The sequence below is a fragment of the Physeter macrocephalus genome, chromosome 9, assembly GCF_002837175.3.
Source record: "Physeter macrocephalus isolate SW-GA chromosome 9, ASM283717v5, whole genome shotgun sequence".
NCBI lineage: Eukaryota > Metazoa > Chordata > Mammalia > Artiodactyla > Physeteridae > Physeter > Physeter macrocephalus.
This window is the reverse complement of record NC_041222.1, coordinates 60644491-60668290: the sequence shown is the minus strand read 5'-3', so window position 1 is coordinate 60668290 and position 23800 is coordinate 60644491. Positions and strand designations below refer to the sequence as shown.

General features: G+C 38.3%; 1 protein-coding gene across 1 annotated transcript in view; it reads right to left on the bottom strand.

Annotated features, from left to right (window-relative positions):
* ADAMTSL1 (ADAMTS like 1) overlaps positions 1-23800 on the bottom strand; it is a 475524-nt gene that overhangs the window by 426363 nt on the left and 25361 nt on the right. The window contains exon 2 of the mRNA XM_024126824.3: positions 13868-13995. Coding sequence (XP_023982592.1) covers positions 13868-13995 — 128 coding nt within the window. The remainder of the gene's footprint in view (positions 1-13867; positions 13996-23800) is intronic.

The following is a 23800-nucleotide window of genomic DNA, read 5'->3' as shown; positions in this document are numbered from 1 at the left end:
AAGAGGAATAACAAATTCTGAGAACACCCAAGATAACGAAGTGCAAATGCACTGCTGGGCTGCTTTTCACGTTCCACGACATATTATCGTAACAGTTTCTTTCGGGAAACAAAACTTGATACCAATGAACTTGGCCATTAAAAAGGAAGCTATATGAACCTGCGGACATGGTGTGTAAAGCTATCCTCAGATGCTCACTACCCTAATCCGTGGGTCAAACTGGATGCTGAAAACCTAGGGGCTAGAACTGGAGTCCGTTCCGGAGCACCACAGGTGGTTAGTGGTGGTCTTGCTTTGCACGGGGAGAAAAGGAGTTAGAAGACATGCCATCCCTGTGCATCTCCTAAGTCCTGAGTTCTCATTTTCCCCTTAAGTCTCTCTGTCTCACTCTTGTGCTTAAAAAAGTCACTCTTTAATGCTCTACATTTTATTCCATATTTAAAATAATTATTTAATTCTAATTTAGAATGTCTTTCATGAGAATCAAAATGAGCCTTTTTCATGTGGAAACTTTGTGTGGCACTTGGTCCCAATAGGATGAGTCGATTCACCACTGTCCCTTCTTCAAAAAGTAACTACGTAAAAACAGAGTAGAATGGTGATTACCAGGGCCTCGGAGGCATGGGAATTGGGGAGATGTCCTTTAAGGGTATGAACTTGCAACTAGTAGATAAATAAGTCTTGGAGATTTAATGCACAGCCTAGGGATTATAGACAACAAGACTATATTGTAAACTTGAAAGCTGCTGAGAGACTAGATCTCAATTGTTCCCACTACAAAAAAAGAAAGAATAATTATGTGACATGATAGTAGCATTAGCTAATGCTAAAGTGATAATCATATTGCAATATATACATGGATCAAATCAACTCACATGCCTTACACTTACACAATGTTATATGGTCAATTATATCTCAATAAAAAAGTATCTACAGATGACTATGCTTATATTGTATATTCATTATATATCTCTGAATAATTGGAGATGTTCTAGTATACATCCCTAGTTATTTATTAACATTAATAGATTTGAAGTACTTTTAACAAACATTTAATGAATGTATATTGACTCTGAACATGAATTCCATTCAACCCACACCGATCTCCCCTGAATAGTCACGTGCTTCCAGACAACCACCTATGTCAAATAAGAAATTTACTTACAAGAGTCTACATAACAAATAATGTTTAATCTGGTATCACTTGCCTATGAAAAACTGATCTTAAATGTTAAAGGTGTCTTGGACCTTCTTCCTGGTAAACTTCAGTTTTTTTCCATTTAAGGTTAAAGCTCCTTCATTAGAAAAAGCCGCCAAAATTCTAGGAGTAATGTATCTCCAACACACATACGACCTCCAGTGGAAAAGTACCTTTGAAACAAGGAGACAGACGTCTTTGGTGCTATGGGACTTACAAATGCAAGCATAAAAAATATCTCCCCTCTTAAGCATTTAGTTGAAAGGTCCCCGAATGTCATATACGATGCCTATTTGTTTTGCACTGCCTCTTCTGCATGTGATGTATCACGTGGCTCAAACAGATTAGTGCTAAGGGAGAGATTTATTATTTTTTTTCGGGGTAGATAGATATGCAAGCCAAACTATTATGACAATTTGATAAATGTAGCTTTTGAAAATGCTTTCTGTTGTAATAATACAGCAAACAACAAGCAGGCATGCGGCCAGGCGTCATCCATCAGTAGGTGAGCTGGCGGGGAACAGACCAGACCCTGGTGTCACACCTATTCTTCCTGATCTGCTAGGGGCCCTAATGTAGCCTAAGGACCCAAAAGGAGATCTGGCCTGAAAGCTGAATTTTAAAAGCAATTTTAAAAAGAAGAAGGGGTAACGGAATCCCACACTGAAAAACAGTGCCATAAATTGAGTCCTCGACGTGAAAGTGTTTCTTTGGCATAGGTAACGTATTTTTGTACATTAGTTTTACAATTCAACACTTCTGCTCTATACTAATCTCTCATTATAAAAACATTCTGAATGCTGTGCCAGCTTGGAGACTCTGATTTATGTATACAGAGAGAGTTACTAAAACTTAACGTGTAGACCAAATTCAGTATAAATGGAAACCACATAGGTTTAGGAAAAACATTCTAAGATGACATCTTCTCTGTTGTTTGATATTCTCTTGACCATAGGGAACTGTACTTTTATAGATTCCTGAGCAGCAGCTTAGAGGCTGCAGGGCTGTTCAATTAAAATATAGATACACATGAGGATACTACAGACTTGGAGTTTGGCCTGTGAGTTTCAAATTGGTTTATTTGCTATTATGAGTGTCTGGTATGTTCTAAATTACAACTAGAAAAACCAGTGCCAACTTCTTTTCCCAAACAAGTATGATTTTACATATCTCTGCCTGCTCTTCAAAGACAGACATGCTACAACAAAGCATTGAGTTCTCACAAATATCGGCTAGGGTTATGAAAATGAGGAGGGTGCTCACGTAATCAAAAGAGAAGAAAGGAAGAACAATGACACTGGAAACCACAGTGATCATGCCCAGCTTCTAATAAAACCAGAAACTGCCCCGAGCAGACTGCTCAGATAATCTAATGAGACAACATACAACACGCAATCTCAAAGTGAAGATGAGCCCTTGGGCAGGACATTCTGGTTCACAAATTCTGGTAGAATGCTTTCTGATTCACAGTCACTTCACACATTTATTGAGCATCCAATCGGAACCAGTACTAAGCCAAGACATTGTGAAAGGTACAAAAATGGGGACTCCCCTGACCCTTCTCAAAGCTATAATTTAGTTGTAAAAAACTCCACAAATCCAAATAGAACACATATCAGTATAATGTAGCATCAACAGCTAATGGGCATGGTCTGGATACTAAATATGGAGGTATTAGACAAAGGGACCGACTGATGAGAGACAGAAGTAACTTACAAAGGTGATATCTTAGGAGGGGTGTCCTGTATGGGCCATACAAGTCCCAAGAGGGTGATGGGAGAAAGGAGAATTCAAAACACAACCTTCCCTCCCTGCTCCTGCTTCCTAAAGTACGGCAGTAGGTTACTGGCCCCCATAGTCCATTCGGTCAATTCACCCAGCATTGACTGAGCACCTACTATGCCAAACAGGAAGACATAAAGAAAAGCAAGATAAAACCTGTGCTCATCATGCTGACAGTCTAGTGGGGGACACGGTCTTATAAATAACTATAACACAAGCCAGGCTAGGTAAAAGTGATTAAAAGTGGTGCAAACATAGTGCCTTAGAAAAATAGCAAAGTGAGACTAGGGGCCACTGCTGGAGGTTACTTTAAATAACACTGAGGGTTTATGGGCATGGAAAGTGGGAGGCGTTGTAGGAAGAGGGCTCATCAGGAGAAAAGGCACAGAGTCAGCAGCATTGCCATCGGTTGAAAGGATCAGGACACAGGCCTGCAGCCACCCAGGATACTTTTCACTTTTAGAAAATGTATTTTTGGTTACTTGCTTTTCTCCTTTGGAGTCCCTCTGTGTGATCTCTGAGCTCCAGTGCCCAGCGAAGCATGGTTTACTGTTAGCATTCCACAAGCATTTATTGAGAAATGCAAGGAAGGAAGGAAGGAGGGAGGGAAGGAAGGAAGGAAGGAAGAAGTAGAACAGAAGGAAATGCTATAAGGATAATTTCAGGTCACAAAGAATTTTTGGCCTCAAATTTGCTCTAATTTTTGAACCTGAAACCCAATTAAAATCTTTCTACAATAAACCAAAGATGAAAAGTTTAAAACGAAACTAAATAGCTACCAAAGGAAAGAAACTTTGGCTCTTTTCTACGGACATGTTTTTTCACATATTTACTCAAAGTTGTATTTGTCACTGCAATGCATTTGTTCCCTCTGAAAGAGGGCGAGGGGTGGGGCCCCTGGGGATTGCTGCCTTTGGCTAGAGATCCACCACCAGGAAGGACATGTACTTTATAACACATACACACGTGCCATAAGATTTGCAAATGATCTTACATTTGCTCGGGACATGTACTTTATAACACATACACACATGCCATAAGGTTTGCAAATGATCTTACATTTGCTCGGTAGCCAAAAGAGGCAAAGAATAAGAATAAAAACAAATGTGTTTTAGCAACATCAAGTCCAACTTTTCCATCTTCCCCATGAGGAAAATGTGTATTATGAAACTCTAGGACTCTCACAACCTCACCCCATACAGCCCTGGAACTGGGACTTTATGAATTATTTTGGCTAGAGACAAAAGTTCTTAGATCTGCCCGTATCACCCAGATGTCCATTGCAAAATGAGGCCCTGGAGAATCACAACATTTTTCTTTAAAATCATTCATATTCAGAGCAGTTTTAGACTCCTCTTCCTCTCTAGCAGCAAAATGGGTCACACATTCAATTTGGAGTTGAAGGGCGCTTTAGACATTCTTTCAATATAAACATTTATTGAACACCTATTCTGTTCCAGGCACTGTCCACTTGACATCGTAGATGAGCCACCTAAATCCCAGAGAAACTGAGAACCTAATCCTATGTCACACAGCTAGAAAAGAGTGGGGTCAATATTCAAAATTGATAAAAAAAAAAAAATAAAAGGGATAATCCACAAAATAGGATAAAGTTTCTATCAGAGGCAATGAAACACACGGTTTTTCTTAAGAGTCAGGTTCCCAAATAGGTGACTGTTTCCCATAGGAAAAGATCTCTATCTTGACTAATGAGTCCTACCCCAAAGCCAAGGCAGAGCTTGGCCCTGAAGCTATTTGAGCTTGGCATGTGTAGTTATGGGCTTCAGCTGATGATCACACATAAATATGATGTTACTTAGCGTTCTGTACTTATTTTTTTCTGTCTCTAGGTAAAGTATCCATCCCCCAATGTATGTAATTCTGGTATCTCTCTTTTTTTTTCTCTTAGTATCTTGTGTTCTTTTATTTCAATCTCTCTCTCTCTCACTCTCACAAACACACACGCAGGCACACACCCTTTCGTCCCTTTATCCCGCACCCCCCATCCCCAGTGGTTGAAACTAAGCAAAACAGAGTTAGATAAACTCCTCTCTTCTATTGTATTGATACAAACTGTGATCAAACAGACGAAATAGAATTCAAGGAAGTCTTTCTTTTTTTAGGGGGACAGGGATAATGATAGATGCTGAATTGAAGGTAGAAAGTTAAACTCTATGGTTAAGGAATTTAATGAAATTGAGGGGAAGTTGATCTCAGAGAATTTGCATAAACCACCCCAGTCACTGGGAATTAACTTCGTTAGTCACTAACAACCTGGAGGTTTAAAGGCTCATATCTATAAGCTTAATAATGGAATGGAAGAAAATTTCAGAAATCACTAAGTCTATTCACCACTTTGGGCAAGGTTGATCTTGAGTAATACTAGACAACTGGAGAACTACACAGAAAGGTTATTGCTGTGGCTCACAGAAGTACAAAGGAAATCACTACTTTTATGTCCTGACATGCTGGTGTCCATGACTTTTCCTCCCACACTGCAGATTAAGTCATTCTATAAAAACCTGAATGAGGAAGTTAAACATAAAGAAATCTCTTTATCAGAAAATATCTTCTTTTCTTCATAACCCCAACCTCTAAATTCTCTGAAAGCTGGAGACAAACCTCATCATTTCACTATCATGCCCTCCAATAGGGCAGCAATTCTAACACTGGATACATATTAAAGTCATTTGGAGAGCTTTTACAAAATTATTGATGGCAGGGCTCCAACCCCACAGATCCTAATTTAATTGGTCTTCAGTGGAGCCCAGATATTTGTATTTTTTATAAAGCTTTCCAGGTGACTCTAAAGTACAGCCGAGGTTAGGAACCAGCGCTACATATGTATTACCTATTTACAGAACTGGGAGAAATTCTCTTAGTTCTTAGAATATCTTGCAACTATAATCAGTAGAAACTCAATATAATCAGTAGAAACTTAATAATATTAATAATATGATAAATTCCCAACAGCAAATTCTTGTCCCTTGGGCTTTATATCCTTAGTTACACCTAGAAATTTGCCTAATACATAGTAGGTGTTCAATAAATATTTATTAAATGAATGCATGAAAACTGAGATTCAGTCTTAAAGATGTTTCTGAGAATTTATTCATTTTTTCTAGGTTATCCTATTTTTTGTCATATAATGGTTCATAATTGTCTCTATCACCCTTTTAATTGCTGAAGCATCCATTGTAATGTCTCCTCTTTCATTTCTGATTTTATTTTTTTGCATCTTCTCCCTTTTTTCCCCCTCAGTCTGGCTAAGGGTTTGTCAATTTCATCTTTTCAAAAAACAAACTCTCAGTTTAGTTGATCTTTTCGATTGTTTTTCTATTCCCTATTTGAATTATTTTTGCCCTAGTTCTTATCATTTCTTTCCTCTGCTAACTGTGATCTTAGTTTGTTCTCCTTTTTCTAGTTCAGGCCAATAACAAACAAAAATATTGAAGCAGTAATCTAAAACCTCCTGACAAAGAAAAGCCCAGGACCAGATGGCTTCACAGGTGAATTCTACCAAATATTTTAAAAATAATTAATGCCAATCTTTCTTAAACTCTTCCAAAAAACAGAAGAGGGAATACTTTCAAACTCAGAACCTGAACAAGAAAAACAAAGCTGGAGGCATCACATTTCCTGATTTCAAACTATATTACAAAGTTATAGTAATCAATACACTACGTTACTGGGACAGAAACAGGCATATAGACCAATGGAACAGAATAAAGAGCCTGGAAATATACCTGTGCTTATACAGTCAACTAATCTTTGACAAGGTGCCAAGAACACACAATGGGGAAAAGATAGTCTCTTCAATAAATTGTATTAGGGAAACTGGATAGCCACATGCAGAAGAATTAAACTGTACCCTTATCTCACACCAAGTACCAAAAATTAACTCAAAATAGATGAAAGACTTAAATATAAGTCTTTAAACTGTAAAACTACTAGAAGAAAACATAGGAAAAAAGCTCTTTGACACTGGTCTTAGCAACAATTCTTTGGTCATGACAGCAAAAGCACAGGCAACTAAGACAAAAATTGACAACTGAAGTTGCATCAAACTAAAAAGCTTCTGTACAGCAAAGGAAACAATCAACAGAGTGAAAAGCCAATCTACCTAGTGGAAGAAAATATTTGCAAACCATATGTCTGACAAGGGGTTAATATCCAAAATATATTTTTTAAAAACTCATATAACTCAAGAGTAAAAAAAAATCCCAAATAACCCAATTTTAAAAATGGCAGAAGGACCTGGATAGACGTTTCTCAAAAAAAGACATACAAGTGGCCAAAAGATACATGAAAAGATGTTCACCATCACTACCATCAGGGAAATGCAAATCAAAACCACAAGGAGATATCACTCACATCTGTTAGAATGGTTGTCATCAAAAAGATAAGTGGGAGAGGATGTAGAGAAAAGGAAGCCTTATGCACTGGTGATGTAAATGTAAATTGGTAAAGGCATTATGAAAAGCAGTATGGGGATTCCTCAAAAATTAAAAATAACTAGTATATGACCCAGCAATTTCACTACTGGGTATATACCCAAAGGAAATGAAATCTGGATCTCGAATAGGTATACACCTGTGTTCATTGTAGCATCATTCATAATATAGCCAAGATATGAAAACAACTTAAAGGTCCCTTGATGAATGAATGGATAAAGAAAATGTGGTATGTACATACAATGGGGTATTATTTAGTCTTAACAAAGATGGGAATCCTGCCATTTGTGACAGCATAGATGAACCTGAAGGACATCATGTTGAGTGAAATAAGCCAGACACAGAGAGACAAATACTGAATGATCTTGCTTACATGTGGGATCTAAAATAGTAAAACTCATAGAAGCAGAGAGCAGAATAGTGGTTTCCAGGTGCAGAGGATGGGGGGGAAATGAGGAGATGTTGGTCAAAGGGGACAATGTTTCAGTTATGCAAGATGAGTGAGTTCTGAAGACCTAAAGTACAGCATGGTAATGACAGTTAACAATGCTGTATTGCATACTTGAAATTCGCTAAGAACATAGATCTTAAACCTTCTACACACACACACACACACACACACACACACACAAACTATGGAGATGGGACGGATATGTTACTTAGCTTGATTGTGGTGATCTTTTCACAATGTATACATTTATCAAAACATCAAGTTGTACACCTTAAATATATATTATTTTTACATGTCAAAGATACCTCAATAAAGTAGTTTAAAAAAAAAGAAAACTGAGTAGAAATAAAAAACTTCTGAAAAGCTATTGAACAAACCAAATAAGGAATTTTTAAATACACAGAAAAAGACAGCCAAGAGTTACAGATTCCCAATATGGCTAGTAAAGGTTATGGACACTAAACACATTTCCACCATCTTTTATTTCAACAAACAGGTTTATGGGACAAACCAGGCCATAAATTGGCCCCAAACATTCGGTCATTGGCCTTAGTGTATTTTCCTCCTGAAAGAACATCAGATCTTGGAACAAAACATCCCTCTAAGATATATGACCTGGAATATTAGAAGTCCTGGTAATACATTTAGAATAGGCTTTGACCCAAAAAGTTAAAGGAAGGCAACTGCAAACTCTTAAACATATATCCCAAAATGTGAAATCTCCTCTAACACAATGAAAAGATCACCTCATATAAATGACATGACTAGTCGGACTCATTCTGAACTTATATATCTTTCTGTTAAACAAACCTCAAACATTTCCAAGGAAAACAAGGCTGATAACACACAACATTTGATGAAGAATAACAGATAAATCTTGCTTTGGCGCTCACTTGTGCTGGAAGTCCTAAAACCTCTTAAGTCTTGTGAACCTTAATTGGATGTTACGACAGAGATGAGGTGACTTTAAAAGAAAAAACATTTGTTTAAGAAGCCAAATCTTAACAATAAAATTTTCCTTTTTGTATTTATTATTATACACCAAATCTTAAAATATTTCTTTCAGTATTTATTGTTATGCAGCGTATAAATTATTTGCTAACTAAAGCTTATATTCATGTAAGTATCAATATTATTATGGGAGAAAAATTGTATTTGCAATTAAAAAAAAATCAGAGGAGTTAGCTTACTTTCCCTTAGCACAATTATTATGAAATGACAAGTTTGAATGATCTTCCCCATTCCTGTGAGATAATCTTCCTTGGCATATTTATTTTAATTTTTTTGTACTTATATTGACAACATTCTGGCAGCCACATCCCTTTGGAATAATACCACAATCTTAATTCTTTTAGGCACCTCTATAGTGTGATGATTTTTATCTCTTGTTCATCTAATAATTTTGTTCAACTCAAAAATTTTTTTTTTTTTTTTTTTGGCAGTACGCGGGCCTCTCACTGTTGTGGCCTCTCCCGATGCAGAGCACAGGTTCCGGCTCTCGGGCCCAGCTGCTCCGCGGCATGTGGGATCCTCCCGGACCAGGTCACGAACCTGCGTCCCCTGCATCAGCAGGCGGACTCTCAACCACTGCGCCACCAGGGAAGCCCCAAACTCAAAAAATTTTTATTCAACTCCAGAATTCAATTCAAAATTTATTAACTTTTTAAAATGTTTTCATCATTTATAGGTATGCCTCTTTTTTCTGTTATTTGGATATCTATGAAATCAACAAGTATTTCATTTAATCAGTTGGGATTTAACAAAATATTCGTACTCTTAATGTATTAAATACCTATTGTATTAATTTATTAATCCATAGTATTAATTAGTCTGGAGATTAATTTGGCATTTCAGAAAGTGAAAGAAAGGTCATAAAAGACCTTTAAATCTTCTTCAGCCACCAGTGCAAAGGCTGACACTACACTTAAGAGTACCAGCTGACTCACTCACTGCTATCTTTTTTTTTTCCTAAAAGATACCTGCACCACCATGTTCAGTGCAGCATTATTTTTTTTTAACATCTTTATTGGAGTATAATTGCTTTACAATGGTGTGTTAGTTTCTGCTCTATAACAAAGTGAATCAGCTATACATATACATATATCCCCATATCCCCTCCCTCTTGCATCTCCCTTCTCTCACTGTGTCCCAGCTTACCCTTCCCTGTATCCTTCCCCCTCCCCGTATCCTCAAGTCCATTCTCTAGTAGGTCTGCGTCTTTATTCCCGTCTTGCCCCTAGGTTCTTCATGACGAACCATTTTCTGTTTTTTTAGATTCCATATATATGTGTTAGCATACGGTATTTGTTTTTCGCTTTCTGACTTACTTCACTCTGTATGACAGACTCTAGGTCCATCCACCTCACTACAAATAAGTCAATTTCGTTTCTTTTTATGTCTGAGTAAATGAGCTGCAGTTTACACCTTTGACCTTGATCTTGGCACAGACCTAATATAGGCGTACATGTGATGTTAGACACATTATTCTTAAGTGCCTTACGCATCTGGAACTCCTTTCAGGCAAAAAGCTAAATGACCTGGCTGAAGACAAACCTAGAGCTCTCAGAGACACATCTTTAGTATCAAATTTTTTAAAAATATGCTTAAGTCATTTAGGTTGCAGAAGGATCATTTCCACTAAACAACATTCCATACGAGGTCAACCAGACAAATGAATTTGCTAAAAATATGATTTCAGAGTATTTAGTGGGAGAGGTGGAAAACTGGAGAGAGAAGAAGCAGCTTCTCAAGGTAGTTGGTACATTGTTTAATTCATGTGTCATAAAACAAAGGACCATCATAAAGTACAAGTAGGTAGAGTCTGTTTTTTAATTAAAAAAAAAATAAAAGCAGACATTATATTCCACTTGGTGATTAGCAACAATTGCATTATTAGAGTTACTCAATGAAACCTAATGGGATCTTACAGAAAGTAGCAAAAGTTGTAGAAAAAATTTTAAACAGTGCCTTCCTTTATTGCTCAAATCAAATTTGCAGCAAAAGGAATAATCAATGCTGCAATATCAGAAACTGGGAAAATCAAGCACTGCTTACTTTCTGTGAGCCTAGAAAAAAGACAGGGGAGAAGCCAAGGAAAGGATTCTGCTCAGTATCTCCCTGGATCAGGGCTGTTTTCCCAGCATTAAGTACTGCCAGTTGAGAATGAAGGATTTTATATTTAATGCTTGCTTATATTTTCACTGTGCTTTGCCTCCACTGATTTTTTTTTTTTACCAAAAGATCACTCAGAGAAGATGTTCTATACCCAGGGGATTAACCAAGCCTCCTCTAAGCTCCCAATCCATCAGGGAACATACTTAACTCCAGAAGTTGAGCCACTGTCATCTATTCCATAAAATCTGACTATTTTAGCTTCCATTACAGTTCTATCATATTGGGAATAGAAAAATTATTATCTGATATCAGACCTAAATGTGACCTATGAGATCATATCACCAGGGCTAGAAAATGGGCCTGGCAGGTTAACTCTGCAGGTGGATGGGAGTTACTTGGGCTGAATTGGAATGCTGACCATTACATTACAACACACATTCTAGTTACCTGCTGGGCCTCTAAAGACATATACATTCATAACCTCTGACCTTTCCCAAGAGTTATAAGGTGACTAAATTGAATTTGGATGCCTAAATATGGAGAGATGAGAGAAAACTCATTAAGTCCATTACCCATTAGAAATGAATTGCCACAGAAGACCATCCACCGTAGATTGCCAAAATGGTCCCAATTCTTCACCTGCCCTACATCGCATGGCTTTCCTTGTAACATTTTTGCTCTCGCACATTGACTTTGGACTTGGCTAGGTAACTTAATTTGGCCAATGTACATCTTTAAAAAAAATTATGACAGGACTATTTATCTGCGCCCGACATATATTTTGACACCATTCTTCAACAGGGCTTGTGTTGTGAAGTGACTTTATGCTGAACTGTACTGATTCTGGTTCTCTTGAGAAAAACAACATAGGTTGATTCAGCCGTGCAGTCGCTTCTTTTATTATTTCTTTATGTTCTTACCAGATCTGGAAATGCCATCTGTTTGAAGATTTTTTTCTCTTTCTTCAAATCCCTAAAGAATAGGTGGTCCACTTCTCTCCCCATTCTTTTTTACTTCCTATCCACACCAGTATGAGTTTACTGAATGTGTTTTTTCATTATTTGAGAGTCAAATAGGGACATATATACATTCATAATTTTAGAATTTACATTCCACTTTTTCAGTTCATTATAAGTAGATGACAGCCCTGACCCAAGTAGATGACACTGATACCTCCCATAGTATCTTAATAAAATCCTAACGACTGGAGCCTTAATTTACTAGGTGACAAAAATGGTAGTTTTGAATATCACAGGACATCAATATTTGATGATTTGCCAGATGACAGACTTTCACTTGTGGTTTTAATTCATTCCTGAAGTTGTTTCTCACTCAGTACAAGGTTTTCACAATGTAACATTCACATCACTGAGCCAATGTGAAAGTTCCCATACATTTCTTACCAGTTTTGTGAGACACATGTTTTGGCTCATCCCTACAGAATATTCAAGCATGCTTACTTGGGCAAACTACATAATAGGAACATTCCAAATTTGTACCTTTTGGCTTTACTGATGTGTGTTTATGCCCCACAGTGCTATCACCATGTAGCATCATGTAGTACAGATTTAGGAAGTTTTTGATATTCATGATTAAGAGAACAGGTGAATCATTAGGATGAAAGGTCTATTCTTTCTTATTGGTTCACAGATCTGGTTTGATATGAAGCTGGCCTCCAATGAAGACAGACAAACTCGCTAGTGGATTCAACCAACAGACTGATCTCTGGTATCTTTCAAGATATGCCTTTTGGCCATTTTCCCGCTGGGTATGTTATTTCCACTGGGGCCTCTCTGAAACCAAAACGATATCTAGTTATCAATGGATTCAGTGAGGAAACATCTATTGAGCTCTTAATATCTCTCAGACCCTGTGCAGACCTGGGGGATACGGAAAAAAGTAAGACCTGGACCCTGATTTCAAGAAATTCTCACTCTTATTAGACTAAGTTGACATTTTCCTGAAACTATATCTCACCACTTTCTGCTGTTCATGAAAAGTCTAGAAGAATCAGAAGATGCATAATCTTTCCTTCTTCTGTTTCATGTTTCATTTATAATATATAGTAATTTTGATCAAACCTCTTCCTTGCCACATATAACACTTTTCACTGTCGAATAAAATCTTTCATTAAAAAATATTACCATAGTACTTTGTATTTTATAGTTTGGAGAAAAATCTAGTCATAGACCACACAGTTCAAGAAGCAGTTTTGAATTATTATTCTTCTTCTAAGTAAAGACTTTCCATTCTAACACCTCCAGCCTTTTCCTTTCAGCTTAGGAACTGTTAGCCACTCTTACTTCCCCTTTCATCATCTCTCCCAGTGTTCATGCCCCAATTTCCACTGCAGTTTCATTCTTCCAAATCTCGTAATATGTAAAACTCATCATTCAGGAAACTGAATGACCTTGGGGAACTTCTGGCCATTATAACATCTAAAGAAACCAAATCGATATATCCTTTATTTGCAAACTACTTGGTAACATTGGAATCCAACATAATATGCTATTAATGTTAATATTTTTGTTATTATTGTCACCATAATTAAGATGGTACCAAAAGTATAATATATTATGGAGCTATAGATGCTAGATCCATTTCTAATAATAAATTTTCCTTCCAGTTCTAACATGAAAACAGATGAGAAAATTTGCTTGGTGAATGAGATAAATTCTATATTGCTTATCATATAAGGGTATCTAAATACTTAGCTGGAGATGGTCATATTTAATTCTTTGGACCTTCCTTTCATTCCTTCATCTGGATTTGTGTGCAACAAAATGCTCTGCATTTCTCCAAAAGTATGCCTCCAACCTGCTCCCTCGGGGCCTTGCAAAAGCCCCAGGCTGTGGGTTCAGGACTTACTTGCTGCTGAGGCAGCGCCTCAGCGAGTAGGAGGCCCCTCCACCGCAGGTGCGTGAGCACTCACTCCACGGGCCCCAGGCGTCCCACAGGCCATCCCGGTCCTCCTCAGAGCGTGCGGTCCTGGAGCTCTGTGAGGAACGAGAGGATGGTCAGTATGAGTCCTCAGTGAACGCGGAAATGTGCATCCTAAAGCGTGGGTGGTCTGTGTGTCTGTACATGCTGGCCTTGCTGAGGATGAAGATGGGCTCAGATTCTCAGATTCTTTCCAATTTAATACTGTGCATATGTTTAGGGAGAGGGATATTTGAGTTCAGGGACCCTGGGTTGTGACTGAAAAGGGCAAGGGACTGCATTTATGGGAGAGAACAGAAAAAGGTGGCCAGAAATAAGAATCTGGGTCAGAGTAAGATAGATTGCACTGAAGTCACAGTTTTGCCCAGGGTTCATGAGTTTACTCTTTTGTTGCTTTGTGAGGAGAGAAGCTGCACTCAGAGATGTTTCTGCTCTGAGAAGATTGACATGTGCGTACCAGCACTGCTTTCCAAAATTTAACGTTTTATACAACTGACTTTTTTTTTTAATGAAGCAGCATCATTCCTAGTTTTCAGATGTGTTAATGAGAATAATTGCATGAAGTAACCTCAGTAACGCAAGGATTGGCTCCAAACAGACAGATTTGCTTGTTATTGACAGACTTCCTAGTGAAATCTGCATTTACTGTAAGGAAAATTGTTATGTGTAGGTCTCCATGTAGTACTTCACATTTCTTAGAAGAGTTAAAGAGAAAATTTGTGCCAGTTACGTAATAGAATAATAATAATAGTTAATAGAACAGGTTCTGAAGTTAGAAACTGCCTGGGTTTGGATATGGATTCTGTTTTTTAAGTAATTATATGTCCTTGTACAAGTAACTTACCACCTCCTTACACTTAATTTCCCTTTCTATAAAATGGGGATAATATTATAACCATGACACTACATCCACCTGTGTGCATGCACACCCGCCCCCCCCCACCACACACACACTGTAGAAAGACTAGTCATGCAAACTAAACTTAGGACTAGTTTCAGAGTAAATCACAAATAAATATTACCTATAATTATTATGTTATTATAAATTGAGAATGTGTCACATATGTACGTTCACAGTTGTATTAGTCTGCTCATGTTGCCATAACAAAATACCAGCCTGGGTGTTTTAAACAATAAAAATTTATTTTTCCACAGTTCTGGAGTCAAAGTCCGAGACCAGGATGCCAGCATGGTTGGCTCCCAGTGCAGACTTTCCCTTTGGGTTGCAGATGGCTTCTTTGTCACTATGTGGTCACATGACCTCCACTTTATGTGAGTAAGAAAGGGAGAGCAAGCTCACTGGTGTCTCTTGTTAGAAGGGCACTAATCTCATCATGAGGGCCCCACCCTCACCACCTCATCTAACCCTAATTATCTCCTAAAGGCTCCATCTTCAAATAACATCACATTGGGCAGGAGGGCTTCAACATATGAATTTGGGGGGGATACAACTCAGCCCATGGCAAGAGTTCTACAAATAGCTAGTGTAAACTGTGGCCAAGTTACTTTACTGAATAAACCAAGTGATACCCATATAGTAAAGGTGGTATCGCTTCATGTCAATAACATACACGACAAATGTTAAAATTTCAAAACTATTTATATTTGGAAAAAGCAAACTGTAAAGAAAATGTGCATGATAGGCAATATGATGGTCCATCTTCAGTTTTTTCTCTAAGGAGAGAGCATAGGCAGTGTATAATACTGGAAGAGCATGGAATACAGAGGCGACAGGAGGGTAACCTCTTAGAAAGCATTGTGAGAACTTGAGATGAGGCAAGTAAAATGACCAGCATATAGTAGGCTCTATAAATGGTTAGCCCTTAAAGACTTTCTTATGCCCTGTCTAGTTATACTCAAGGCTATGTCATCCAATTAGGAGGAGCTCCTGAAAAAGAAACGCACATTGTTTCACCCCTAGAAAACTATTTATTTTGCAGTAATGGGATTCTTTATAAATATGTTGCTATGGGGCTCATTTGTCAAATTGACTACTCCTTGGAACTTTTACAGCCTGTATAAATGGAGCTACAAACCTGGCCTTAGAGTATTATATCAAGGATTGTCTAGCTGGTGCATGCTATATTTAGAGTCCTAAATCATTTGAAATAAGCAGTAGGATAGATAGTGGTTAGAAGTAGAGACTACAGACATACTCAGCCTGGAGTGGAATATTGGCTCCAGAGCCTCCCAGCTGTGATGTTCTTGTGCTTCACTTTTCTTTTCATAGAATGGAGATAATAAAACTATCTACATCACTGAGACATTGTGAGGATTAAAATAGTTAATATATAAAAAGCACATAAGGCAGAAATAATCCAAATGTCCATGGGGGGATGAATGTATAAACAAAATACGCTATAGTCATACAATGGAATATTACTCAGCCTTAAAAAGGAAGGAAATTCTGACACATGCTCAACATGGATAAACCAAGGACATTATGCTAAGTGAAGTAAGCTAGATACAAAAGGATGAATATTTTATGATTTCACTTACAGGAGGTACCTAGAGTAGTCAAATTCATAAAGACAGAAAGTCGAATGGTGGTTGCTAGGGGTTGGGGGGAGGGGGGAATGGGGAGTTATTGTTTAATGGATACAGAATTTCAATTTGGTAAGAAAATAATTCTGGAGATCGATGGTGGTGATGGCCGCATAACAATGTGAATGTATTTACTGCCACTGAACTGTACACTTAAAAATGAGTAAGACAGTATATTTTATGTTATATATACTATGCCACAATAAAAACAAATACATATGCACATTTTAAAAAGCTCATAGGGCCTAAATAATAAATACTATGTAAGCATTTGATGCTATTATTAACATTATTATTTAATATTACTTACTAACATCATGGGTAGCAGTGCTTTTCTTTTTTTCTGCTGAGCTTAGTTGAAACACTGCACTATGTAAGGTTCATCTTTCTTAAAACCCTGACTTTCCCACAGCAGAACCTTCCAGTCTCCTGCCACGTGACACTGACCTGGTGATATGACCTGCCAGGAGCTTGAGGTTCCTATAAAATGCAGCATTGAATAGGAAACAGAAACACATTGGTTACCCCCAAACCTGTCCTTTCTAAAGGAAGTATTTACTGAGCTCCAAAGCCTGGTTTTTAGGGTTAATAAAACCAATCTCTAATCACAGCAATACGGGGTACTCTGTTTCCAAGCTTAATACACTAGTGAGGGAGGAAAGACCCTTTGCCATTTAAATATACATACCGAGTCTCTTGCTCACCCAGTAAAGTCATTCCTCAGATTTTTAAAAAGTTTATTGTGCACCTCCTGGCTCCTGTTTTGTTTGCTCTGTGTGACTGGAAGATGGTTCTGTTGAGAAGGTATTTGCCTGATGCAATAATTATTTCCGTGACACACATACATTGTACAATGCAATTTCCCTTATTTTATTAAAATTCAATCTGACTGAGATGAAAACCAGCATCACAAATGCTAGCCTACATGAAGTAATTAAACTAAGCAAGATGAGTGATTACAAATTATGATACTATCCAATTACTACAACTGAAAAAAAAAATTCCACATACGAACTCTACTTCCACGTGAGGTAAGAACACCAGAAGGCCAAATCCTGCAGCAGTTTCTCTCTGGCAGCTCTCTGGATAAGATATTTAGGAAATAATGTATGGATGAGATTTGGTTTTTCTAGAGAAGCAAATTGTTTCAAACTCTGTGCTAAAGTTGCTTGATATTTTTCAAGTGCCTTGTCTGGAGAGGCACTAAAATGGCTCTAAGGTGAGGGTTCACTGACTAAACATCTTACCTCATCACCAGTTACAAGTTTCCACACAACTAGACATATTAGGTGCCCACATGTCTCTGAAGGACATTGCACGCTAGCCCAGAAGAAAGTCATGGACCTATTCCTTAAACTGGAACAAACTCCAACTTTTCTTTTAACCAGCAGAATAAACATAATTCATTTCAACTGAATTCATGTTTAATGTTAGAGAAAGCAATTTTCCTCCTCTTTAACTGTGTCAGATTTTTACATCTATAACCAGAAATGACATTTCAGCAATGCCTTGCAGGTCATTTAAGATGTAGAAGCATTTGCTTATTACAGTTATTAGGAGGGTCTTCATTATAAATAACTTTTGTGCTTAGTCCAGGTGGGACTCATGTTTATTACTCTCTTATTGTGAAATGTGCATTCCACTTCACAGTAGCATTTTTAAAAAAGTGTAAACTTTGAATTGCATCTAGGAATAGAAACTGAAGCAGAAGCAAACAGGAATAGATAATGAGTTGCCTAGAGGCAATGCTTCTGAAACCAAAATTCTAAGCTTTCCCATTACATCCCAACCAATGTTTCTCGATTTGATTTCCATCACATAAACCTAATATTTTAATGTCAATGTCTCAGAAACAAGGTCATGAATGTTATAAAAACACAGTGATCAAGAGGTTATTCCTGACCACTGCTAGAATTTTCAGCAACAGTGTCAGGTGAGACGATGGTCTTTAGCTACTGATTGACAGAGAACTAAAGTGCAACCATTAAATTCCCTATGTAAGCCGAGGTTCTACCAATAGGAGATTGATCAGAAAAGGTCAAAACTGCATCTGATATTGAACTTGAGGGGAAAGCCCGTTATAAATTTCCTTCTTAGTATAGCACTTATTTTTTTCTATAGTCACTGGCTGGGTTAGAATGGATAACTGGTACCTCCTCTGAGCTGACATTTCAGAAATCTAGTGAACACTGAGAGGAGAAAGGCCAGAGTCTTGGTTCTATAATCCTACGAAAATCAAATACTTCCCTTGAGTAATTCAATTTAGAAAAAGTCTAGCTATTCCTAGATCTTTGGTGCCACATGATGACCTTTGAATATAGCACTGACGATGACTCCTAAACCAACTACAGTTGACCCTTTAACACTTGGGGGTGAAGGGTGCTGACCTCCACTCAGTTGAAAATCTAGTGTAACTTATGGCCAGCCCTCTCTACCCGCAGTTCCTCCAAATCCACAGGCCGTGTAGAGCTACAGTCTTTACTATCGAAAAAATCTGATATAAGTGGAGCCACGCACTTCAAACCGGAGTTGTTTACGGGTCAACTGCAGTTTCTTGTTAGAAAATTCAGCCATCAACTTCTCGGTTTCCATCCACCCTTGCTCCTGGTCAGTTAAGTGACTCTAAGCCTCAGTCCATGCCAGCTGCATGGAATATAGACTGTGGCCGACATCACTGTATCCCTCCTAGGAAGATTCAAAGAAGATTAGAAGAGTTTCTCTAAATCCATCAACCTCAGAATTGTGTCATTTTCTCGCCATTACTGCTTATCTAAACGTGTTTTTCATCTGATCATTTTCTGGTTAATTTCAGAGGCAATTGCAGCAACCAGGTCTCAGGTGAACAGCTTTAAGCGTGACAGCTACAAGAAGTTAACACATAGTAATCACATGAAGCAATAGTTTCCCTGCACCTCACAGCCCAATAGACACTTAACCTCAGAATGACCTCCTATGTACCTCCTTTATCCAGAACCCTCTTCCACTGGAACCTGAACAGGTTATCAAAGACTTAGGAAAGATGTTGTAGGACGAAGCACAAATTAGCAATAAGAAGACAGAGTTATATCTACTCGGAGATACATACACAGAGTATTTGGAAAATATTTTTTCCAAATGTTGTAACAAGAGGTCAAGTTATACAGAACAAAATGAAAACGAAAGTAGGTTCTGAGGATGGATGACAGGTTTTTGTAGAATTGAAGTCTTATAGCAAATGAAGTTATCTTATAAGCAAAGTGTTTTTCAGACATCAACAGATCCTCAAAAGTAGCAAAATGGGTAATGGGGTGAATGGAAGAGCGGTTCTTACTCTTTAAAAATCAGCAAGGAGGTTTTCCTCTTCCCCCAGACAGACAGCATCTAGCTTAAGCCATCTGGACCTGTGTATGTGACTGTACTAAATGGATGTCACACACCTCGAAATTAAAAAGGTGGCGGGGAGCAACTCCTCCAGTGATGAGAGAACCATTTTTCCTGTGGTGTGCCCATGCAATGTGGAGAAATGTATAAACAGGAACATCCCATCTGTGTACCAAGCTTTGGAAACGAATCTGCAGACTTCATTTTGAGCTTCCCTACATCAGGTCCCTATAAATCTTACCTAATCCTTGGCTTCTTTAAGAACTTGGAATCCGGGTTCTGCCGCCAACTGTACATGGTAGGAGCTGTGATGCTCTGCTCCTGAGAGCTTACAGACATTAAGCAGTAACTGGGCTCTTGTAAAAGTCCATTAGCTTTTTGATGTACTTTCTTAAAGAGTAGGGTGAGTGGATGGATACTGAGGCATGCGCCTTCCCAGGTATTTGCTGCTGGCTTTGCTGAGGAAATTTGGATCATCTGGTTCTTATCACAGCTGCACTGCTGGGGGATATGATGAGCTGCCAGTGACACAGTGCACAGTCTTTCAGAGGCCACTACGTGAAGCCTGTCCCTTGCTACTGAGCAGAAAAGTCAGTTCTGTAACAGGGTGGAAAAGCTATCTAGGCCACAGAAGGACTTTTGGGTACCTCTTCTTTTCCTTTTGCTGGGTCCATGCATGCACACACAGGTGCCCCTTTCACATTGCTGTTAGGGCACCTAGCTGCACCTAAACCTAGGAGGTGGGTGGTGAGGGGAAAATGCTGGGATTTATTAAGTACCTATGTGCCAGGAAGTATGCTAGAATTTACATGGATGATTGTATTTAATCCTCAAGATGAGCCATGTCAGGTAGGAGAAGTTTTTCCTATTTTACCAGTAAGAAAACTGAGGCTCAGAGAGGTTGAACACCTTGCATCAAGGTACAGGAGAAAGAGCGCAGGCTTGGGGGTGGGACAGACCTTCCTAGTCATATGTTAGTAAACTTGACGAGAGCCCTTTGTCGGATCTCTTTGAGCCTGGGTTTCACCATCTATGAAATGGGGATATTACTGCTTCTCTTCTTAGGCTGATGGTGAAGATCAACTGGGAAATCATATGTAAGGTGCCTAGTGTAGTTTCTCGCATGTTGGTGTTAATTATTTCATCTCTCCACTCAGGTCACGAACATTTGCCCCCCTCCCCACTCCCCTCTCCCCTTGCCAAGTCACACAGCTAGTACCTGGTGGGACCACGTTGGTTTGTTTTCTTTAACATGTTTATTGGAGTATAATTGCTTTACAGTGTTGTGTTAGTTTCTGCTGTATAACAAAATGAATCAGCTATATGCATACGTATATCCCCATATCCCCTCCCTCTTGCATCTCCCTCCCACCCTCCATATCCCACCCCTGTAGGTGGTCACAAAGCACTGAGCTGATCTCCCTGTGCTATGCGGCTGCTTCCCACTAGCTATCTATTTTACATTTGGTAGTATATATATGTCCATGCCACTCTCTCACTTCGTCACAGCTTACACTTCCCCCTCCTCATGTCCTCAAGTCCATTCTCTACGTCTGTGTCTTTATTCCTGTCCTGCCCCTAGGTTCATCAGAACTAATTTTTGTTTTGAGATTCCATATATATGTGTTAGCATATGGTATTTGTTTTTCTCTTTGTGACTTATTTTACTCTGTATGACAGACTCTAGGTTCATCCACCTCACTTCAAATAACTCAACTTCAAATAACTCAACTGAGTAATATTCCATTGGATAAATGTGCCACATCTCCTTTAACCATTCATCTGTCAGTGAACACTTGGGTTGCTTCCATGTCCTAGCTACTGTAAATAGGGCTGCAATGAACACTGTGGTACATGACTCTTTTTGAACTATGGTTTTCTCAGGGTATATGCCCAGTAGTGGGATTGCTGAGTCGTATGGTAGTTCTATTTTTAGTTTAAGGAACCTCCATACTGTTCTCCATAGTGGCTGTATCAATTTACATTCCCACCAACAATGCAAGAGGGTTCCCTTTTCTCCACACCCTTTCCAGCATTTATTGTTTGTAGATTTTTTGATGATGGCCATTCTGACTGGTGTGAGGCGATACCTCATTGCAGTTTTGATTTGCATTTCTCTAATGATTAGTGATGTTGAGCATCCTTTCATGTGTTTGTTGGCAATCTGTATATCTTCTTTGGAGAAATGTCTGTTTAGGTTTTCTGCCCATTTTTGGATTGGGTTGTTCGTTTTTTTGATATTGAGCTGCATGAGCTGCTTGTAAATTTTGGAGATTAATCCTTTGTCAGTTGCTTCATTTGCAAATATTTTCTCCCATTCTGAGGGTTGTCTTTTTGTCTTGCTTATGGTTTCCTTTGCTGTGCAAAAGCTTCTAAGTTTCACTAGGTCCCATTTATTTTTGTTTTTATTTCCATTTCTCTAGGAGATGGGTCTCAAAGGATCTTGCTGTGATTTATGTCACAGAGTGTTCTGCCTATGTTTTCCTCTAAGAGTTTTACAGTGTCTGGCCTTACATGTAGGTCTTTAATCCATTTTGAGTTTATTTTTGTGAATGGTGTTAGGGAGTGTTCTAATTTCATTCTTTTACATGTAGCTGTCCAGTTTTCCCAGCAGCACTTATTGAAGAGGCTGTCTTTTCTCCACTGTATATTCTTGTCTCCTTTATCAAAGATAAGGTGACAGAGTCAAGATGGTGTATGAGAAGAATGTGGAATTCGTGTCTCCCCACAACTAAGGCACCTACTAGGCACCGGTGGGGGACCATGTACACCTAAGGGGATGGGAGGAACCCCCAGAGACCAGTGATCTCTCCTTTTGGCTTGCTCCCCCTGACCTTTTTTTTTTTTTTCTTTTTTCTGTTGTGGTTTTATTTTACCTTGTTGCAGTTGTTTCAATTAGCTTTATTTTTCTAATTTTATTTTTTATTCTTTGATATTGTACTGCTCTCCTTTTTTTCTTTCTTCCTTTTTTTTTTTTTTTTTTTTTTTTGTAACCATGAAGCTTGTGGGATCTTGGTTCCCAGGCCAGAGGTCAGGCCCTAGCTCCTGTGGTGGGAGCTCTGAGTCCAAACTTCTGGACTAACAGACCCCAAGGAATATCAATTGGAGTGAGGCCTCCCAGAGGGCCTCATCTCAGCACCAAGACCCAGCTCTATCCAACTGCCTGCAAACTCCAGTGCTGGACGTCTCAGGCCAAACAACCAGTAACACAGGAATACAGCACCACCCATTAAAAAAAAAAAAAAAAAAAAAGAAACGTCAAAAAAATATGTTACAGATGAAGGAGCAGGATAAAAACCTACAAGACCAAATAAATGAAGATGAAATAGACAAACTATCTGAAAAAGAATTCAGAGTAATGATAGTAAAGATGATCCAAAATCTCAGAAATAGAATGGAGAAAATACAAGAAACATTTAACAAGGATCTAGAACAAGTAAAGAGCAAACAGTGATGAACAACACAATTACTGAAATTAAAAATACTCTAGAAGGAATCAATAACAGAATAACTGAGGCAGAAGAACGGATAAGTGAGCTAGAAGATAAAATGGTGGAAATAACTGCCAGGGAGCAGAATAAAGAAAAAAGAATGAAAAGAATTGAGACAGTCTCAGAGACCTCTGGAACAATGTTAAATGCACCAACATTCGAATTATAGGGGTCCCAGAGGAAGAAGAGAAAAAGAAAGGATCTGAGAAAATATTTGAAGAGATTATAATCAAAAACTTCCCTAACATGAGAAAGGAAATAATCAAGCCCAGGAAGCACAGAGTGTACCACACTGGATAAACCCAAAGAGAAACATGCTGAGACACATATTAATCAAATTATCAAAAATTAAATACAAAGAAAAAAAATTGAAAGCAGCAAGGGAAAAGCAACAAATAACATACAAGGGAACTCCCATAAGGTTAACAACTGATCTTTCAGCAGAAACTCTGCAAGGCAGAAGGGA